An 18,746-nucleotide genomic window follows, 5' to 3' on the forward strand; every position below is an offset into this window, starting at 1 on the left:
CAATTATTATTGTGATAGGGGGCGGTGGGGTAGCCTAGTGACTAAAGCGTTCGCTCGTCACGCCGAAGACCCGGGTTCGATTCCCCACATGGGTTCAATGTGTGTAGCCCATTTCTGGTATCCCCCGCCGTGATATTGCTGGAATATTGCTAAAAGCGGGATAAACCAAAACTCACTCACTCATGTAACCACCGTGAAACTTATTCCCTTGTATGCCAATATGGGTTTATGTGCCACAGAGAGATCAACAACGTGCAGAAGTGAGCATGCAGACTTTCTCGTTGTCCAGAGAAATACAACCATCTGTACATTACGTGTTGAGATGGGATCAACATCGCGCCAAGCAAAACAAGCAATAGACGGCTCGTCAAGGTCAGCGGGTGTGAAAAGACTCTATGACATGGGTAAAACACGAAAACAGTCCGTTTTATACAGTTACTAAAATAGGAAACTAAATGAGGGTTCATGATGTAGCCCACATGCCTGGCACTGGCAACGACATAATGTTGGTGTGTAGACTGGTCGAAGAAGCATGGTTTACAGAACTGGAGAAAGACCAAAAGATTCCGGATGCATATCAGCTCCTAACCTACAGATTGTTTAAGAGTGAGTGAGTAAGTTTGGTTACATCACGGCGGGGGACACCAGAAATGGGCTTCACACATAGTATCCATGTGAGGAATCGAACCCGGGTCTTCAGTGTGACGAGCCAACGCTTTAACCACAAGGCCACCCCACCTCCCAAGATTGTTTAAGAGAGACCTATCATCAGAACAAAACTTATAGACGAAGAGTCTCTGCCAGAACTGAAACGTGGGCACCTACCTCTACATACCGCAACTCCAACATAGGGGCGGTAGCTAGGTAGCCTAGTAGTTAAAGCGTTAGCTCGTCATGCCGAAGACCCGTGTTCGATTCCCCACATGGGTAAAATGTGTGAAGCCCATTTCAGGTGTCCCCCGTCGTGATATTGCTGAAACATTGCTAAAAGTCGTCTAAAACTAAACTCACTCACTCACTCACAGCTCCAACATCCCTGGGAAAAGGGCGTTGTCTTTTTTGCAGTTCCACAGAATCCGAAATACGCTTTCTCCTGGAATGTAATGTTTAGCCGACACATTTGACAGAACATTCTGTAACTAATGTATTTACTCATTTGTAAATCCCACTTTCATACAGAATGTTGCTTTAAGGATAAGAGGAATGTCTTACGGGTTTTTGGTCAACAGATTTTATACGTACGTAAATACCGATCTATTTAGGGTTTTATTTTACTTATTTTGAACATATTGTCCCGTAAACCTAAATATACATGTACTTTTATCTGTATCGAATTCATACCCGTGAAGGTCCGGGTTAGAATATCTATCTTCAGTTACCCATGCTTGTCGTAAGAGGCGACTAACGGGATCGAGTGGTCAGGCTCGCTGACTTGGTTGACACATGTCATCGGTACCCACTTGCGTAGATCGATGCTCATGCTGTTGATCATTGGATTGTCTGGTCCAGACTCGATTATTTACAGACTGCCGCCAAATAGCTGGAATATTGCTGAGTGCGGCGTAAAACTAAACTCACTCACTCACTGTATCGAATTCGAGAGGCCTGAGCAAGTATGTATACTCACATAACATGTGATGGACGGCTGAGTGTTGTTCAGCAATGTTCCTCAGTAATATCACTAGAAATATGTGTGTACATAGAATCCAGTTGGGAACTAGATTTTCGAAGCTCTCTTAGCGCTAAGATAGTCGTAAGTTAATGTTAAAGTATGGCACTTACGACTATCTTAGCGCTAAGAGAGCTTCGAAAATCTAGGCCCAGGGCATTTAACCCACTTTGACCACTGGGCTACCTCACCAAAGTGTGTGTGATAGTGTTTTAATATGATTTTGTTTCTTTGATGTTTTATTGTTTAGCACTCGGAAATATCCATGCTGTATGAAGTTGGTTTATAAATAATCAAGTCTGGCCCAGATAACCCAGTGACTGATATTATGAGCATTGATCTAAGCAGTTGGGACACGGTGACTTGCATCAACCTGATCAGCGAGCGCGCTAAACGTGTGGTTGTGGGATTAAGAATGGTTTATTATATATAACGGCCTCTCATTACGTTTGTAAAATCCCGGAAGTGACGCCTATGCTAGGCGATAGCCTGTAACGAATCTTCCATCCGAATCCCGGATCCTTGTACGACTAAAGGAGGTAACCATGAACCCAGAATTTCGGCGGCGTGACTTCTCGTGCCAGCAACGATACACATAGCAATATAAATATATGATAACCTTGTTACAACCCCTCTGGATTGAAACAACTACATTTCTCCGCGAATATCTGTACCTCAAGTTAAACGTAGTCCCAACTTACGTCGACTCTGCAGTACAAGCAATCCGCACTGACAAGACCTCGCATGTGTTTCTCTGCATCTCAGTCAGCACACGGCAAACAACGCGCGTCAGACAAGTACGTGATGCGCGTACCGATGACCTTTTGGTCAGTCCGGGATATACAAATACTTATATGAAAGTTTTAAAGGTCACGGCTGCCATCTCAGTACCTCCTCCCGAGCATCCAAGTGGCTCTTGCTTTAACAACGTCACAAACCATTGATGAACAGATAAGCACACAAAGCCCATATATTCCTTGCCTTAAGTCTGTACAAAGCCACCCGGTTTTTTTCCAGCTCAGTGTTGATTCAACATCCACAGAGAGGATTAAAGCGTATTTGACTGGGGATGTTGAGCAATGCATCTTTTTTTAGGTGTAGTGAATATTATGAATTGGAGCTGAGCAGGTGTAGATTCATGAAACATGGATCTGTTCTGATGTGTGAGTGAGTGGAGTAGAGTGGAGTAGCGGAGTGGAGCGGAGTGGAGCGTGGAGTGGAGTGGAGTGGAGTGGAGTGGAGTGGAGTGAGTGAGTGAGTGAGTGAGTGAGTGAGTGAGTGAGTGATGTAGCAGTTTAATGTGTGAGGCAAGACCGAAGTGATATAAGTCGTTTACCATTGTTGTAGTGAGTGAGTGAGTTTAGTTTCACGCTGCTTTTAGCAATATCACGATGTAGCAGTTTACTTAGTCTGTCTCTCAGTCCCTGAACCACATTATTTTCCCTACGGCCAAGCCCTCTCTGCAGTGCTAAAGCCCTAAATAAAGCAAGTCTAGATTTCCTCAGGTTCTGAATCTCTGGTCTCCCTGGGGCTCCTTTTCAATTTCATTGGGCTTGTTTGCTACTATCAAAATTATATATATTCATTAAGCATTAGTCTACAGTTTAATGTGCGAGGCAAGACCGAAGTGATATAAGTCTCAGACGTTTACCATTGTTGTTATGAGTGAGTGAGTTTAGTTTGACGACGCTTTTAGCAATATTCCAGCAATGTTAAGACGGGGGACACCAGAAATGGACTTCACACATTGCATCTATATGAGTGTTATTTTACGCCGCAGCAGTAACATCCCAGCTGCTGTACGACTGCGTGTGAATATTGTCTGGCCTTGGCAAAGCAGTTGACTGCATGAGGGGAGGTGAGATAAATTCATGTCGCGTATGTTTGGTTATTTTAACATGCCGAGATGTCATACCGCAGTTTACCATGGAATCCCCAACTCAGACACAGCATACTCTATCTTCGAACCGATCAGTCCTGATCCATGCTTTATTCTCTTAATGCTATGGAGGTTGTGTGACGTCACCATGTTTCAAAACGGAGAGATCTCACGAGACTTGCGAGAATGCACTGTAGAAAACAGACTTGCTTATGACTGACCTCTCGGAACTATTTACTAAATCTAGCTGGAACGTGTGATTTCGTGGATTCTATGAGGTAAGTCTTCCTTAGAACTGTACCAAGGGATATCGTACACCTCTACAATGCCGAGTGTCAGGCATGGTAACAGCAAGTAATACCCTTTGGCACCAGGAGTCGAACCAATAATCTTCGCTCTCCAGGCACACTGACTGCATGAGTAACTACAGGGATCGGTTATTGTGACCTTCTCACAAAGCCATAATAGCGACAAAAGAGTCACGGGAGATTGTGAAACGAGACCCATAAAAAAAAATTCTGAGTCTCTTCCTGAGTGAATTGGGCGTAACCCCAATCAAAACAGTATTTTAGTCATATAGCGGCGTGCAGCAGGCGGTGGCATGTTGCAGCCACACAAACAAATTTTGCACAATGGCAAACTATACATGCATGACGCATAATATTACTGAATAATTTCCGCTTGAGCCCTCCGCATTCAACGCCCGAATCAAACGGAATGAACATTTTAGTTATGAAAAGTCGTCTTCTGAAACATTGAGTGAATGAGTTTAGTTTTACGCCGCTTTTAGCAATATCACGGAGGGGAACACCTGAAATTGGCTTCACACATTGCACCCATACAGGGAATCGAACCCGGGTCTTCGGCGTGACGAGCGAACGCTATAACCACAAGGCTATCCCACATCATCTGAAACAGACTCCAACCGAACGCGGCCAACCAAGTAAACTGGCGTATTTACTCGGCCCATTAAGTACGTAACTGTCACTCACAACTCAGTGTAAAAACAGCATGTGCAAACATAAGTTAAAAGACAGCATTTTGTGCAAAATTTTATTCCTTTCGGAACAAATAAGTATGTAACTGAATAATCAAAGAGAAATATTATGCAAAGATATTGTGTAAACTTCGTAGATAAATCATTATACGTCAGCTTAAAGAATCTTATTAAATTATACAATTTAGACAAGCAATAACCCGTACCTCGTTACAGAATCAAATCCTTCACTAGATATTCAATCATGTTCAGACATATTTGTCGTGGTGGGGTGCCACTTCGCGACAAGTTTACTGTTCAGGGAAAGTTACAGCATCAAATGGAAAATCTCAGAATGTCTTTGTGCCCATGCATCCATTGCATATGATTCAATGATGACGTCCGGCCATTTGTGTAACGCAAGCAGAATGTGAGAAAAAACGTAAAACACTCCAAAAATAATTCATGAACGTTCGCAAAAAGGGCGAAGCCCAACAAGGATAACTGAATGTTGAAACTTCAAAGTTTGTATTCCAGCAAAGTATTGTAATTATTCCCCATATATTTAACATTGAGTTTCGCCAAGGTATTTGGGGGATAATTCGTGCTAAGGTCCACAGTTCCTTCGAAGGTTCCTGGCTCGGTCTGTTCAAGGGGGTTCCAATCATTCCCCACCTTTACCTGCACGTCTTTGGCCTTGGGGACGTAAACCTTGAACCCAACTGGCTCTCGGCTACCTTTTGGTATCGTGTAGGGCTCGTAAAGATAGCAGCCATCCTTCCACTGAGGGTACTGTTTAGGGAAAGGCTGGACATCGGCGGCTAACCCTGGACAATACACCACATAATTGATGACCCCTTGCATCTGCGGTCCAGCTTCGCCTGACGGGAGGGCGTAGATTTGGAATTTATAGAATCCTTGAACTGGTGGTCTAAGAAGAAAGCAGAAGTTGGGACCTTGAATTCTGACCAGGCTATATTCATTACACTCCTTCTTCGTCGCCATGGAAATCATTTTCGTCGTCATCCGAATCTTTTCTGACGTTCCGATGATAATCTCGACACGATCCGATTCCATTTTGATGAAGGGATCCGGATGGGAAGCTGTGATTAATCCATAACTATCAAACTTATTTTGCTTGCCAAGGTATCCTTCAGTCAGATAGGGCAGCTCAATATCCTCCTGCATCGCCATGTTGCTGCCGTTAGCTTTGCTGGTTGATATTTAATGTGAAATACACACCCAGCACATGTGCACGTGAGAATGTCTAGTCTGGCTGTGAAGGCCGAACGCCGATCTAGATCACCGAAAGCTTTGGCCCGGGGTAGCACCTTACACACAAAAACACACGTCTTTACACAGTGTTATTTAAACAGTCCAGGATATGGCTTGAAGAATCGCTTCGTGCGTTGGAGAGATATATCACAACAAAACCATGCACGGACTAAACAAGGAGAGCTTTATGGCAGACGTTTTATTCATTAGTCACTGTTATCGCAAACGTGCAGCACAGAAATGTGTAAATAAACCCTTTTTCTACGTTACGTCAGATGCACAACCGGTTTACTCACTTGTTTAAAATGTCGTCTGATGTTTGAGGAGCAGACGACACACTTATCTCCAGGTGCGGCCTTGTTTCTGAGTCAGTAATGGGGAGTTGTAGCAAAATAGGTCCTATTCAAAGGTACGCTGGGTCATAAAGTGTTCCTTTGATTTAGCTATGGCCTTTTAAGTCAAATCACTGTACATCTGTCATCTTGAATTTCACCGTCCGGTTAAGATTCTAAATACAGAAACAGTATCTTTCGACATGCTGGTATACATGATGACGGCATCTTTACTTGATACCAGATTTCATAATACCAGATTGTACAGCGCTGTTGGAAAAGACGTTGTAGGAGTTATCTCTTGGGCTTGAGATTCCATTAATTACTGAGTGATACGGCGTTAGGAGACGGCGCCACGCGCAGGGGAAGCTCGTGTTTCACTTGCCTAACTTGTAAGTTACACCTTCGCGCACTCGGTGTTTACTGCAGAGCCAAAGTAGCTTAAGATTAACAGGAAACGGGTCGAGATAGCTTCGGATATCTGACCAGCTGAAGTGATGTCCAGTGTCGACTTCAAGATTATTGCGTGTATGTAGCAAAGTACATACACATGTGCGTGCATGCGTGCGTACATGTGTGTGCTAGTCAAGGCTAACTGAGATACAATGACGCAGTTTGACATAAAGACCCATCTCTGACACAGTATAATGTCTCATGGGGCAGTGGGGTATCCTCGTGGTTAAAGCGTTGGCTCGTCACGCCGAAGATCCGGGTTCGATTCCCCACATGGGTACAATGTGTGCAGCCCATTTCTGGTGTCCCCGCCGTGATATTGCTGGAATATTGCTAAAAGCGGCGTAAAACCATTACCCACCCACTCACTCACTCACTATAATGACTCATAATAGGCATGTCCTTGTTTTACCTGTATGACGAGCACCAGGCAAGGTAATATCAAGTACCGTTTTTTGGCATGACGTGGCTTCAGACCCTCCCAGAGAATAAGTTCGGCTTTCTGTCGAGTGAGTGAGTTTAGCTTTTAGCAATAGTACAGCAATATCACCAGAAATTGGCTTCACACATTGTACCCATGTGGGGAATCTAACTCGCGTCTTCGGCGTGACGAGCGAACGCTTTAACCACTAGGCTACCCCACCGCCCGGCTTTCTTTCGAGACATCCAAGCACGATGACCGAGTAAGTGAGTTTTAAGACACGTTTTAATAGTTATTTTTTAAAACAGTTATGTAGTCGACTACTTATGACACTCGTGGTTTCGAATGCCAGATTCGCTCCATGCTGCATAGCTAATGAGTGAGTTACAAAATGTAACGTAACGTCGGCAATATTTTAGCCATATCGAGACGAGAACAAGTTAAGAATTTGTTGCCAAATATACATTAAGTAGCGGCCATAGAATTGGTCTTCAGTAAACCAAGCTTGTCGTAAGAGGCAACTAACGGAATCGGGTGGTCAGACTTGCTAACTTGGCTGACACATGTCATCGTATCCCAATTGCTTAGATCGATGCTCATGATGTTGATCACTGGATTGTCTGGTCCAGACTCGATTATATACAGACCGGCACCATATATCTGGAATATTGCTGAGTGCGGCGTAACAACAACTCAACCAACCAAAATCATAGAAGGGATCCTATCATCGCTGGACTCAAGGATGACAAGGATTCAAAGCCTTGCCAGATGGACGTAGAATGGAATGGGGTTTAACGTCTCGTTTAGGATTAGTTTAGCGACAAGCATCTGTGTGTGTGGCCAGAGCTCCAGATAAGATTTAGCTCATGTGGGTACTATACCCACTGTATTTTTTTTTTTGAGTGGGTATTATGAATGTTGAGTGGGTATTTCATTTTCCGTTACCCACTGCTTTCAAATATGTGCGTATTTCAGTCATTTTACTCACCTAAGTATATGCCATTGAGTAAGTTTACTAAGCAGGTATGTTCTGCCTTATGTCATACCTAATCAAAACCAACTTAAATATAATGGAAATGGTTTCATAAAAAATCACTCATCCTATACTGACAGTACAACACTTGTCCTATACTAACAGTACAACTTGATAGCAATCGATTTCTTTTTCATTACGCAAGCGATTTTTATAAATATATTCCGTGCACATTTGTTTTAAACTTTCTGCGTATCTAACATTTTAAATGCGTAATTGGTACGCAACAATTATTTTTTCAATGCGTAATTCTATGCGTATTTTACCCGGATACGCAGCTTATCTGGGCCTCTGCTGTGTGGCTGTTCGTACTGACATGTGCTGCCGCATTGTCACATCTCCATCTAAATCATATGCATGAATATTCCGAGACATCCGGGTTGGAATTGGTCTTGAGCAACACAAACTAAGAGGCGACGAACGGGATCAAGCTCTCTGGCTAAAGTACTCACGGAAACAGAAAAAAAAATAGTTTGGGCGTTTATTTCGTAGTTTTGTATACAACTAAAGTTTGAATGTTAAATATTCTTTGACTATCGTTTTTCCCAACTTTCGTTTTTAACACTTTTTGCATAAATCATCCGAAATAGAAGAGTTTACAGGAGAGCAAATCGTGTCATTTTTACCCCTTGAAATTACATCAGTCAAAATGTACGTTTGTGATGCAAGCTATAGTATGCAAATGAGATGTACTCTCCAAAGGTTCGCGCGCAGAATGTATTATTTTTTATAAAAAACATCATAGACCTTTTATCCTTTGTTTCTTTTATCATAATTGATATACAAAATAATTGATGTAGGGATTATCTCAGCACATTTTTCATGCCTGTACTCTTGTTGAAAGTTTGTTTGCAAGAGTTTATTCACAGCTTAGATTGTCCCTATGGCAGACCACATGCAAAGCATCTTCCCGTCCAAAGAGTGCTGCAGGTAGTTGCTACCACCCACTGTTGATTGTGACGTAAGTTATAACATGTTTCTAAATTTGTTGATAATATGCAACTGTTTGTTAATTTGTACCGGAAAATGGTATTTTGGATGATGATTAGAGGACCCAATTAAAAGACCTCGTTGGGAAAAACATAGTTATTTCTTATATTTGTTAAACTACCTGTTTTAATGAAGTAATAAACAAATAAACGCCAAAAGAGCCCATTTTATTTCTATTTCCGTGAGTACTTCTTGTTAAAAAATAGTCCGTTTGCTGCCAAATCGTACCGATGAAATGGCAAATAATATGCATTTGAAATTAACAAACCGTCTTAAATGGCATGAAAGTTTGTCATTTGTCTATACCAAATCGTCACTATAATTTCAGACATTGACATGAAAAGGGGAATAATTGTTCAACAAACGATCATGTAAATGTTTGGGTATTACGTCAGGTGGTTTCAGGTAAAGAAATTACGCCATAGGATGCAGGGTCGGTGACTGACGGACATGTAAGGTACATACGTAAGATCTGGCTACGGCAGTCTGTGAATAAACCGAGTGTGGACCAGACAATCCAGTGATCAGCAACATGAGCATCGATCAACGCAACTGGGATGCGATGACATTTGTCAACCAAGTCAGCGAGCCTGACCACCCGATCCAGTTAGTCGCCTCTTACGACAAGCATGGATTGGTGAAGACAGATCTAACCAATATCAATACAGCAACGACCCTCTCTCCTTACCAAAGTAAGAATGAAACAGTTGAAACTGTGATAATCTAGACTTGCATTGGCTGCATTGGGTATATTTGTTTCAGGATCTGTATGACAGACTACGTGGCCAGCTGATCGAACCTCACAAGAAGCCTTCACTGATTTCAGTTTGACGATCTGGAGTTCAGGTATTTAGTTTGATTTCGTTCAGTACTTTCATTTCATGTAAATCTGTTTTTAATTTTAATTTAAGTCCAATGCATTAAACCTAAACCGTTTCATTATTCGGCTAAATCGTTTATATGTTACATAGACGTTTTTGTCTTATAAAGGGCTTAAATGCGAACTTAGCTTGGAAAAAATGCACTAACGGGCAGAAGAAACGATACCAAGTCGAAATCACTTATATTACAAAACGACAAACCACCATTAAGCAATGGGAAAGTGAATTTTAATAACCAGTGTATGGGCAACATGCACATGCACACGCCCATGCATGTTGCCCATACACCTGTTATTAAAATTCACTTTCCTTTTTCACAATGGTGGTTTGTCGCTTTGTAATATCAGTGATTTCAACTTGGTATCGTTTCTTTTTGCCCGTTAGTTTATAATTAACATACAAAAAGCCCAAAGTCAAGTTAGTTTAAAAAAGTATTTCATTTTTTGAAAGCACTTGCTGTGTTCATATGTCCAAGGGAAAAAACACCACGGCCTGCTCGACTGATAGTCATTCGCGTTTTGACTCTTCCTACTCATGCGTGCCATCCACAGAAACTCTTTTTCTTTTCGTCCAGCCAATCGAATCACCTCGGGTACTTGCCGGATTGACACGCATGTCTTACCTAGTAACAATCAATGGCGGCAGCTGTCAAAATAGTGGATAAAGCTATATATAATGCATAATGTGAGAAGAATCATTCGTGGGCAAAGGAGGAAAATAATGTCAGATATATACTTCATGTATAATGTGCCCCTCCCCCTCCCCCGCCCACACATATCCCCCAAAACAACAACAAAAACAAAAACAAAACAAAACAAAACAACAGCAAAACAAAACAAAAAAAAATTCCCAGGAAAATAGTGAAGTCACCATTGAAATAACACGCGAAAGGAGGAGATTGTAAAAAGTCCCTGGCTTGCTTTAACACCCTCGAGCGGAATACAAAGGTACTTTTCTGTTTCTGCACGTGAAACCGAAACTGATATGGACATAATGGTAATTTATCTGCTCTACCTCTAAGTATTGGAGCAAGAACACACGCATCAGATACTAAAAAGCCTTCTAAGTTACCGTCGTCAAGACCAGGATTTTTTAGATCAAGGGAACACTCAAACAATGTGCGTCCAGATGATTTTTCAAGACAGGGTGTCATGTTCAACAAAGATATTTGAATGCGGAGGAAAGAAATGCCCAATGTACTTTTGGTATTGCTCCTAACTTTGAGATGAACTTTAATGATGGCTTTCATTGTCCATCTTTGACGTTAAAAGATGAAAATCATGGGGCATGGTAGGCGAGTTGTCTAAGGCGCCAAGCTGGTGATCCAGCGAGCTTGAGGTGTCGGTATCGAGCCCACCTGTGACTGGGTGTAAAAACCTTGGAGTCAACTTTGTGTGCAGACTCTTTCAGTGTTGTCACGACCCCTAGTGTACAGTACACAAACCTGTGCACTTAAAATAACCCACGAATCCGTTGGTATATGACTAGATGGTGGCCACATGAATACGTGCAAACACCTAGTTGTGGGTACAGCATCGTGCAGTAAACTAGGGCAAAGTACTGTGACAATGTGTCTTAGTCCACCCAGCTGTGAATGGGTACCTCGTTAGGATGGCAAGCCGCAATAACTCAGGCAGCGTAGTGGCTGCAACAGTTGTATGATCCCCAGGGAGCTGAGATTGATGTGCTGTTGCGACTGACATCCAATGATCGGGGGAAAAAATACCAGCGCCTTGAGCATGTTCAAGTTGCGTGGATATGTTCGCTATATAAATAGCCTATGATAATTATAAAAATCTCGTTTTTAAAAGGACGCTAAAGAGCTTAGGGAAGGCTTAAAAGTTCGATAATCGGAAGTATCGTCGAAAGTGAATAATTATTTTATGATTATCGATATGAAAATTGTGTAATCGATAACATTGTAAATGAGCTAGTGTGATGAAATGTTTTTAAATTAACTCAGACATTACACAAAGTTAGGTCTTTATTCATGGGCTGCTCCTACGGAATGTTCAGGACGGTATTTTGCTGGAAATCCACTGATGTGAGATATGTTGATTTCTTTCACATTTTTTAATCATTTGTGCTAAAAGTTCTTTCTCCAATATTTATTGATAATTGATCGATATTCACTTACCGATGATTGATCTCTGCGATCTATATCGATAGCCATACCCTACAAGAGCTACATTGAAATTGGATTCATTTGAACCTAAGGAGGGGGTTTTGGAGGTTCTGATACTACCTCGATAAATTGTCAGTCCACAACAGCTAATGTCCAACCGGTTGTCTGATGTATTTATAAAAATGTTTCAATATCTTTTACACTGGGCAAAAAAAGAAACGCAACAGGGTAAAATCAAGGTATGTTTATGTTCAATTCAAAATCGATTTATTCAATACATATTGAATGCACACATATGTAATTTCACAGGAATATAACCACATGTATCCCGAGCCATGCTGAGTAATTTCAAGCTTCATGAACGTTGGCGTCCGCTACAACATCGTGTCAAAGTCAGTTTCTCGTATGCCCCCCACCAGCAGCAATCACATCTCTGTGGAATCCTTCTCCATTTTTCATCGAATGCTTGGCGTAACTGTTGAAGTGTCTGAGGTTGAGCTCGTCGTAGTCGTACACGTCTATCGAGCTGGTCCCATAAATGTTCGATAGGGTTGAGATTTTGAGGGCCATGGGAGCACGTTTACGTTGTTGTTAGCAAAAAGATTCTTTGTAGCACTTGCAACGTGTGGCCGTGCATTGTCCTGTTGGAATAGCTCACGTCGGACGTTGATTGAAGGAAGATGGCGTTGGAGAATTTCGTCACGATAACGAACAGCAGTTAAATTTCCTTGAATGTTCACGAGATTTGTCCTCCCATTAGCGGATATGTCTCCCCACATCATGACACCTTCTCCCTCGAATCTGTCACTCCCAAGAACGCAGGGACGACTGTAACGTTCATTTCGCCTCCGGTAAACACGTATCTTTCCATCATGACGAAACAGCTTGAAACGTGACTCGTCACTGAACAAAATCCTGCTCCAGTGTACGAAGGTCCATGCTCGAACGTTTCGACTCCATCGCAGTCGTGCACGACGATAGTGGTGCCGTAGAATAGGTCCTGTAAATGGCCTCATCGGTCTGATACCATGGAGTCTTAGACGATTCCTGACGGCCTGTGTCGACACTCTACAGCGTCCAGGAATGTTGTGAGCGGTGTACGCTGCAGTGACAGTTCGATTCCGCAGATGGGATATTCTGATGAAGCGGTCCTGAGCAGGAGTTGTCACTCTTGGTCTGCCACTTCTCAGTCGGTCTCTTGTCGAATTAAAGCGTCTGTAACGCTGCCAAAGTCTTGAAATTGTACTTTTATGGACATTCAGGAGTCGCGCTACTGATGACTGTGTTTCCCCGGCCTCTAAACGTCCAACTGCTCTGTTCCGAGCATCTTCACTCAATCTTGGCATCTTGTTGTTGGCGTATTCCGAATAAATGTGTATATCTCAGCACGGGACTGCCACGTTTTATAGCCACACATATCAACCACAAGCAACCACACTTTCACGCGCACTATGCTTTCAGATTTTTCTCCCCACATATCATGACGTTATATTTTCCAGTTGCTGTGTTTTGGCGAAAAATACGCATCTGTTGTGTTTTGGTGTTAGAAATTATTGTAGAGACAACAGGTAAACTTATCTATAACATTAATATCGGATTCATAAAAGCGTTGTCTAGTTTTTTTTAAATATCACACTTGGGCGTTGCGTTTCTTTTTTTGTCCAGTGTACTTGTACAAGGAAATCGTACGTAAGCTTTTAGGGCTATTCGATTTTTAATGTACTTAGTATCTTGAAATTTCAAGAAACAGCTTAAAAGAAACGAATGGCCCTAAAAGGCTTCTGTAAAATCGCTATAATTAAAACAATGTGCAGCAGCAGTTTGATGTGTGTTCTCTTCACCTGCTCTGCAAGCCATTTGTGACAAATGAAAATGAGAAACTGTAAACTTACTCAAAATCGGGACTAGTCTATTACATTTCAATTGACGGCAATGGATACCCTCTGCCCAACAAAATCGACTGTTTGTTATTTTTTCCAACATCAGTGGAAAAAGTTATTTTAGAAACCACAATGTTATTATTTGTAGAAGTTGACATTATAACGAAGAGGTCACGCCGGCAGGGGGAACGGCGTACCAGGAACCACCATGTTGTTATTTGTAGAAGTAAAATCAAAGATAAATCACTGTTAAAATAAATATTTCACAATCATATTTGATTTTTGTTGTTCTTCTGTGGCCAATAATGGACCAGTCCAGCAATAATCCACCGTAATCCCATAAAACCAGTGAGGCATGAAGTCCCACATAGCCTAATGAACTGTACCTACCTAACTGAATAATTTTAGGCCTCGTGGGACGACATCGTCTTCGTTACACTTGAGTGCACACCCACCCGCTCTGACTGGGTTCGGTCTCCCGGGTCCTTCGTTTCGAGGGAAGAAAACCCAAGTACCAAATATTGCACTTTTGATTTGCGATTGTACGCTTATAATTTTGTTTTTTGTTTTTTCATAATCAGCAATGTTTATTACATGTCATGAATAAGAGATTATTTTGTTTTAATTATGTTTGTTTTTTTAGTTGCATGTGACCTTTAAGCTAGTAGAACCAAGGTGCAATGTTTATTTTCCACGTTGGTCAAATTACGCGCGTGCCGAACATACATTCGTGGCATACTTGCAACTGGTCATCCATTATACACATTTATCATCGATGCTTCGGTCAAACTAAATGTCATAGTCCCAAGCTCACAATAACAATTTTATCGTTAGTTTAATCAGTAAATGTAATTACATTGTATCTGTGGTAGCTGGAATGGGTATATAATACGGACGACAGACACACATCGCGCTCTGGCTGTCTAATAAACACAGGTTCATTCACTCAGGTAAGAAACTTTACTTTCTTCTACTTTGTTAAAATCTTTCTGCTATTATGTCTTAAGTTTAATCTTAACTATATGTAAGGACCCTTGGCACTACCTTGAAGTTTGACCCGTGAAGATCCGGGATAGTATTGGTCTTAAGTAGCCATCTAACAAAACAGGGCGACTCCCATTCGTGTTGATCACTCCGTCAAAATCGATGGAACGGAGTCACTTCCATCGTTAAACCTCTCGGAACATTCAGTGTTTTCAATATCAAAACTTTGGATGGCGAAATAAGGCAAGTACATTGAGAATACCTTACCTTGCCCTTCAGCAAACCATGACGTCTCAATCCAATACAGTCACTGCTAGTAGATCTACTAGGCCACCACTCGCACCGACTCCTTCTCGTTCTGAGTTTGTCAACTCAATATTCTCTGTCCCATTCTATGGGGGGACAATTAACATTAACTTTGGTAACAACCACTGTCAGGTAGAGGAAAAACTCGAGAATTCCACTTCACGTCCAGTGACCGAGCCGACTCAAGTGCTAACCTAGGCTAACACGTCAAGTGATGGTTGACGGTATGTCGTGCAAAGTGATGTGACATGAGTTCATAGTTCGTTATTATTCTATAATGAGAAATATTTGTTTTTTTTGAAGCTTGTGTTTGAAGCTGCTATTAAAATTCTAAACGTTTCAACATGTTCTGTCTTCCTTATTAAGTAATCACATAAGAACTATATTCAGGAATGTCAAAAGTGAGTGAGTGAGTGAGTTTAGTTTTACGCCGCACTCAGCAATATTCCAGCTATATGGCGGCGGTCTGTAAATAATCGAGTCTGGACCAGACAATCCAGTGATCAACAGCATGAGCATCGATCTGAGCAATTGGGAACCGATGACATTTGTCAACCAAGTCAGCGAAACTGACCACCCGATCCCGTTAGTCGCCTCTTACGACAAGATAGTCGCCTTGTTATGGCAAGCACATGGGTTGCTGAAGACCTATTCTACCCCGGATCTTCACGGGTCGAATGTCAAAAGAAGTGCAAAGGTTTTTCCTCAACAAAATTCTTCCGCAACCTCTTTATGAGACCGGTTTCGGTTTGAAACCATAAAAATAGCAAAAGTACGTTATTTTTGTCAATTTTAAGGTAAGACGAGGGTAATAAATAAAATACCACACTTGGTCTCATTACATACGAATTATACGAAACGAGTGTCCTTCCTATGGTATCTGACCTCACTTTCACCCGGTCAGATACCATAGGAAGGACACACGTTTCGTATAATTTGTATGTAATAATACTTCGTCTAGTATTCTCTATTTATGTAATCTTTCAGTGACTGTCCAATAAGCTCGACGTTTATTCACTCCAGTCTTGTGTTGTGTGGGAGATTAGTGGTACCTCTTGCCAAGCGAGCTGATTTCCCATTACCCTTGTGTTGTAAATACACCCACTACAAGTGCTTAACATAGCATGCATCTTTGTTGACCGACAAGAAGCACTAAATGTGAAGCAGTTGAATTTTTAGGTTTTCAGATTTTTTTTCAATGAGGAGCAGAAAGAAGAACACTATTTTATGCCATAAATGAATACTTAAAACCAGCTAACATGCTGAAAAATATTCTCCGTCGACGGATCTTGTGCAGTCAGATCATACAAAATGGTGAACATATAAAAACCATGTAGGTTTGACAAATTCAAGTCAGACATGCGATCGTTAAACTGCATTCAGAGAGTATATACATGCCACTAAAACTCTTTGAGAAATACTTAAATACAGAACATGATTTAATTGTTACAAAATACAAGCTATGGCAACTTTTGCTAACATTTGGATACAGATACAAAAAAGATAAGTGATGATGTGTCATGTGAACGAACTGATATTTGTTCGTCTCCCAATCATTATCTTCAAACTATCAAGAGGAAACGTGAAGAAGGATGCGAGCCTGTATTCCAAGATGAGACGTTGGTAAATGCCTCGTGTTATTCTGCTACGGGCGCCACAGTTGATCGACCCGTCCCATCCGTCACTCATGCTAGTACACCGTGGGTAATACAGGTGTACATTATTTGAAGGGTGATATCTCCACCCCGTAATACTTGCTTACGGGTACAGCAGTATTGGGTTCCTTTTTATCAGAGGTTTAGTTTAATTGTGCTTCATGGACCCGATATATATCGATGTCTGTGGCTATGTTCAGGTTGCTTAAAATCAGCAGGCATCCAATGGAGGTTGGCCATGTGACTCTTTTATCCAATGGGTGTAGGCCATTTGACTGTGCCATCCAGTGGGTGTTGGCCATCTGACTGTGTTATCCAATTTCTAAGAAGGACCCAGACGTCCTCTCACTGGTTTAAAGAAACAGTGGATACTTCAGTCACATGGAATATTTACCGGTTGATGATTCATGACAGAAAAGGTTAACTTGTGTAAAATACATGTTACTGAGTTTTTTCTTTTAAGAGAATTGTTTTAGCCCGCAAGTAGTAGCATCTTTCGAAACCCTAAAGAGTAAAGCTACATGTGCCTGTCATGCATTATTCCATGCTTAAAGTCTGTATGGTGATACTTATTGTCCCCTGCCGCAACGCGGAACGGGGGACTTTGTATTCAGCAGCGTCCGTATGTACCTACGTTCCGTTTCTTGTTAGCGCGATATCTCATGAACTGTTGTACCCACTGTCTTCAAATTTGGTGACAACCTACACTGGCGGATTACACAGACATCAGTCGACCTGGGTGACCTTGACCTTATTTTCAAGGTCACCACGACACTTTGACCACATTTCAAACTCTTGTTAACGCGATATCTCATGCATTGTTATGCCCAATATCTTCAAATATGGTGACAGCCTATATTAGGGGATTGCGCAGACACCATTCGATTTGGGTGGCCTTGAACCTATCTTCAAGGTCACCATGACTCTTTGACTACTTTTCAAACTTACGTAAACGCGATGTCTCATACTACGTTGCACCCAATGTCTTCAAGTATGTTGACAGCTGTCATTGGGAAATTACGCAGACACACCTTATTTTCAAGGTCATATGACACTTTTAAAAATCTCACCCGTCGCAATACCCGGACCCATTATTATGTTTCATGAGTAAAAGGTTGTATTGCCTTTGAAGATTTAGACATAATTTACAGACACCTGCTTTCAATATAATACATGGTAAAGATATTCAGAAAGTTTAGCCTCTGAGCTGAAGAATATATTGACATTTCTTACAAATTTGATGTCAGGAATTAACATTACGGGTATCAGGGAAGGGTGGTGTAATAGGGGGTGGAGTACCCGGATAGAACATTTGGACCCGTCCCAGCCCTAATACACACTGATACTGACAGTGGATATGTGCATCTGCATCTATACATTCACATTTACTATATTCCTGAAATATCTTCAGAGTTAGGAGAATATTCTGAGAAGTGACCTTGACTGAAAACAACACCACACAAAAAGTAATCTTCTGTGTGACCAAAAGATAAAAACTAGTAAATATAGATAAAAACTAGTAAATATAGATAAAAACTAGTAAATATAGATAAAAACTAGTAAATATGTTATAGTTCATTCTTCTTTAGTGGCGGGGATATTGTGGCAAACAATGGTATGATTTCAACTACCTTTCGTTATTTAGTGGGATCGTTAAACTGAAACACTATAAGTTCCCTCTTGGGACACTCCAACACCAGATGTAGTTACCTAAACCCACAGGCTGAGAACGCAACTTGAAGCTATCCCGAATTTTTTGCAGGTTTTGAAAGGAGAGGTAAAGTTTAACGACCTTCTTTGATTCAGGGTTTGGATTATAAATATCAAATTGCAACTGCACTTGTTCGAGAAGTTAAACACCTCGTCACCGATACACACGGTGAAATA

At 41.4% G+C, this 18,746-nt stretch overlaps 1 protein-coding gene and 1 long non-coding RNA gene across 2 annotated transcripts; one reads left to right on the forward strand and one right to left on the reverse strand.

Moving 5' to 3' along the window:
* Positions 1 to 3,551: 3,551 nt before the first annotated feature.
* On the forward strand, positions 3,552 to 18,703 carry LOC124256912. Its single transcript, XR_006893126.1, has 3 exons — positions 3,552 to 3,826; positions 9,791 to 9,874; positions 18,622 to 18,703. It is a non-coding gene; the product is annotated as an uncharacterized LOC124256912 (long non-coding RNA).
* Positions 4,588 to 6,450, reverse strand: LOC124256911. The gene is made up of 2 exons (XM_046690884.1): positions 6,096 to 6,450; positions 4,588 to 5,855 (listed from the first exon to the last, which is right to left on the reverse strand). The coding sequence occupies exon 2, from the start codon at positions 5,716 to 5,718 to the stop codon at positions 5,044 to 5,046; it is 675 nt and encodes a 224-aa protein (XP_046546840.1). The 5' UTR covers positions 5,719 to 5,855; positions 6,096 to 6,450; the 3' UTR covers positions 4,588 to 5,043.
* Positions 18,704 to 18,746: the final 43 nt, after the last annotated feature.

The sequence above is a fragment of the Haliotis rubra genome, unplaced genomic scaffold (genome assembly GCF_003918875.1).
Source record: "Haliotis rubra isolate DU_JTF1 unplaced genomic scaffold, ASM391887v1 Scf643, whole genome shotgun sequence".
In the NCBI taxonomy this organism is placed as follows: Eukaryota; Metazoa; Mollusca; class Gastropoda; order Lepetellida; family Haliotidae; genus Haliotis; species Haliotis rubra.

Excerpts from the sequence above, each read along its gene's own strand:
- LOC124256911 (XM_046690884.1), bottom strand. The coding sequence starts at position 5,718 with ATGGCGATGCAGGAGGATATTGAGCTGCCCTATCTGACTGAAGGATAC.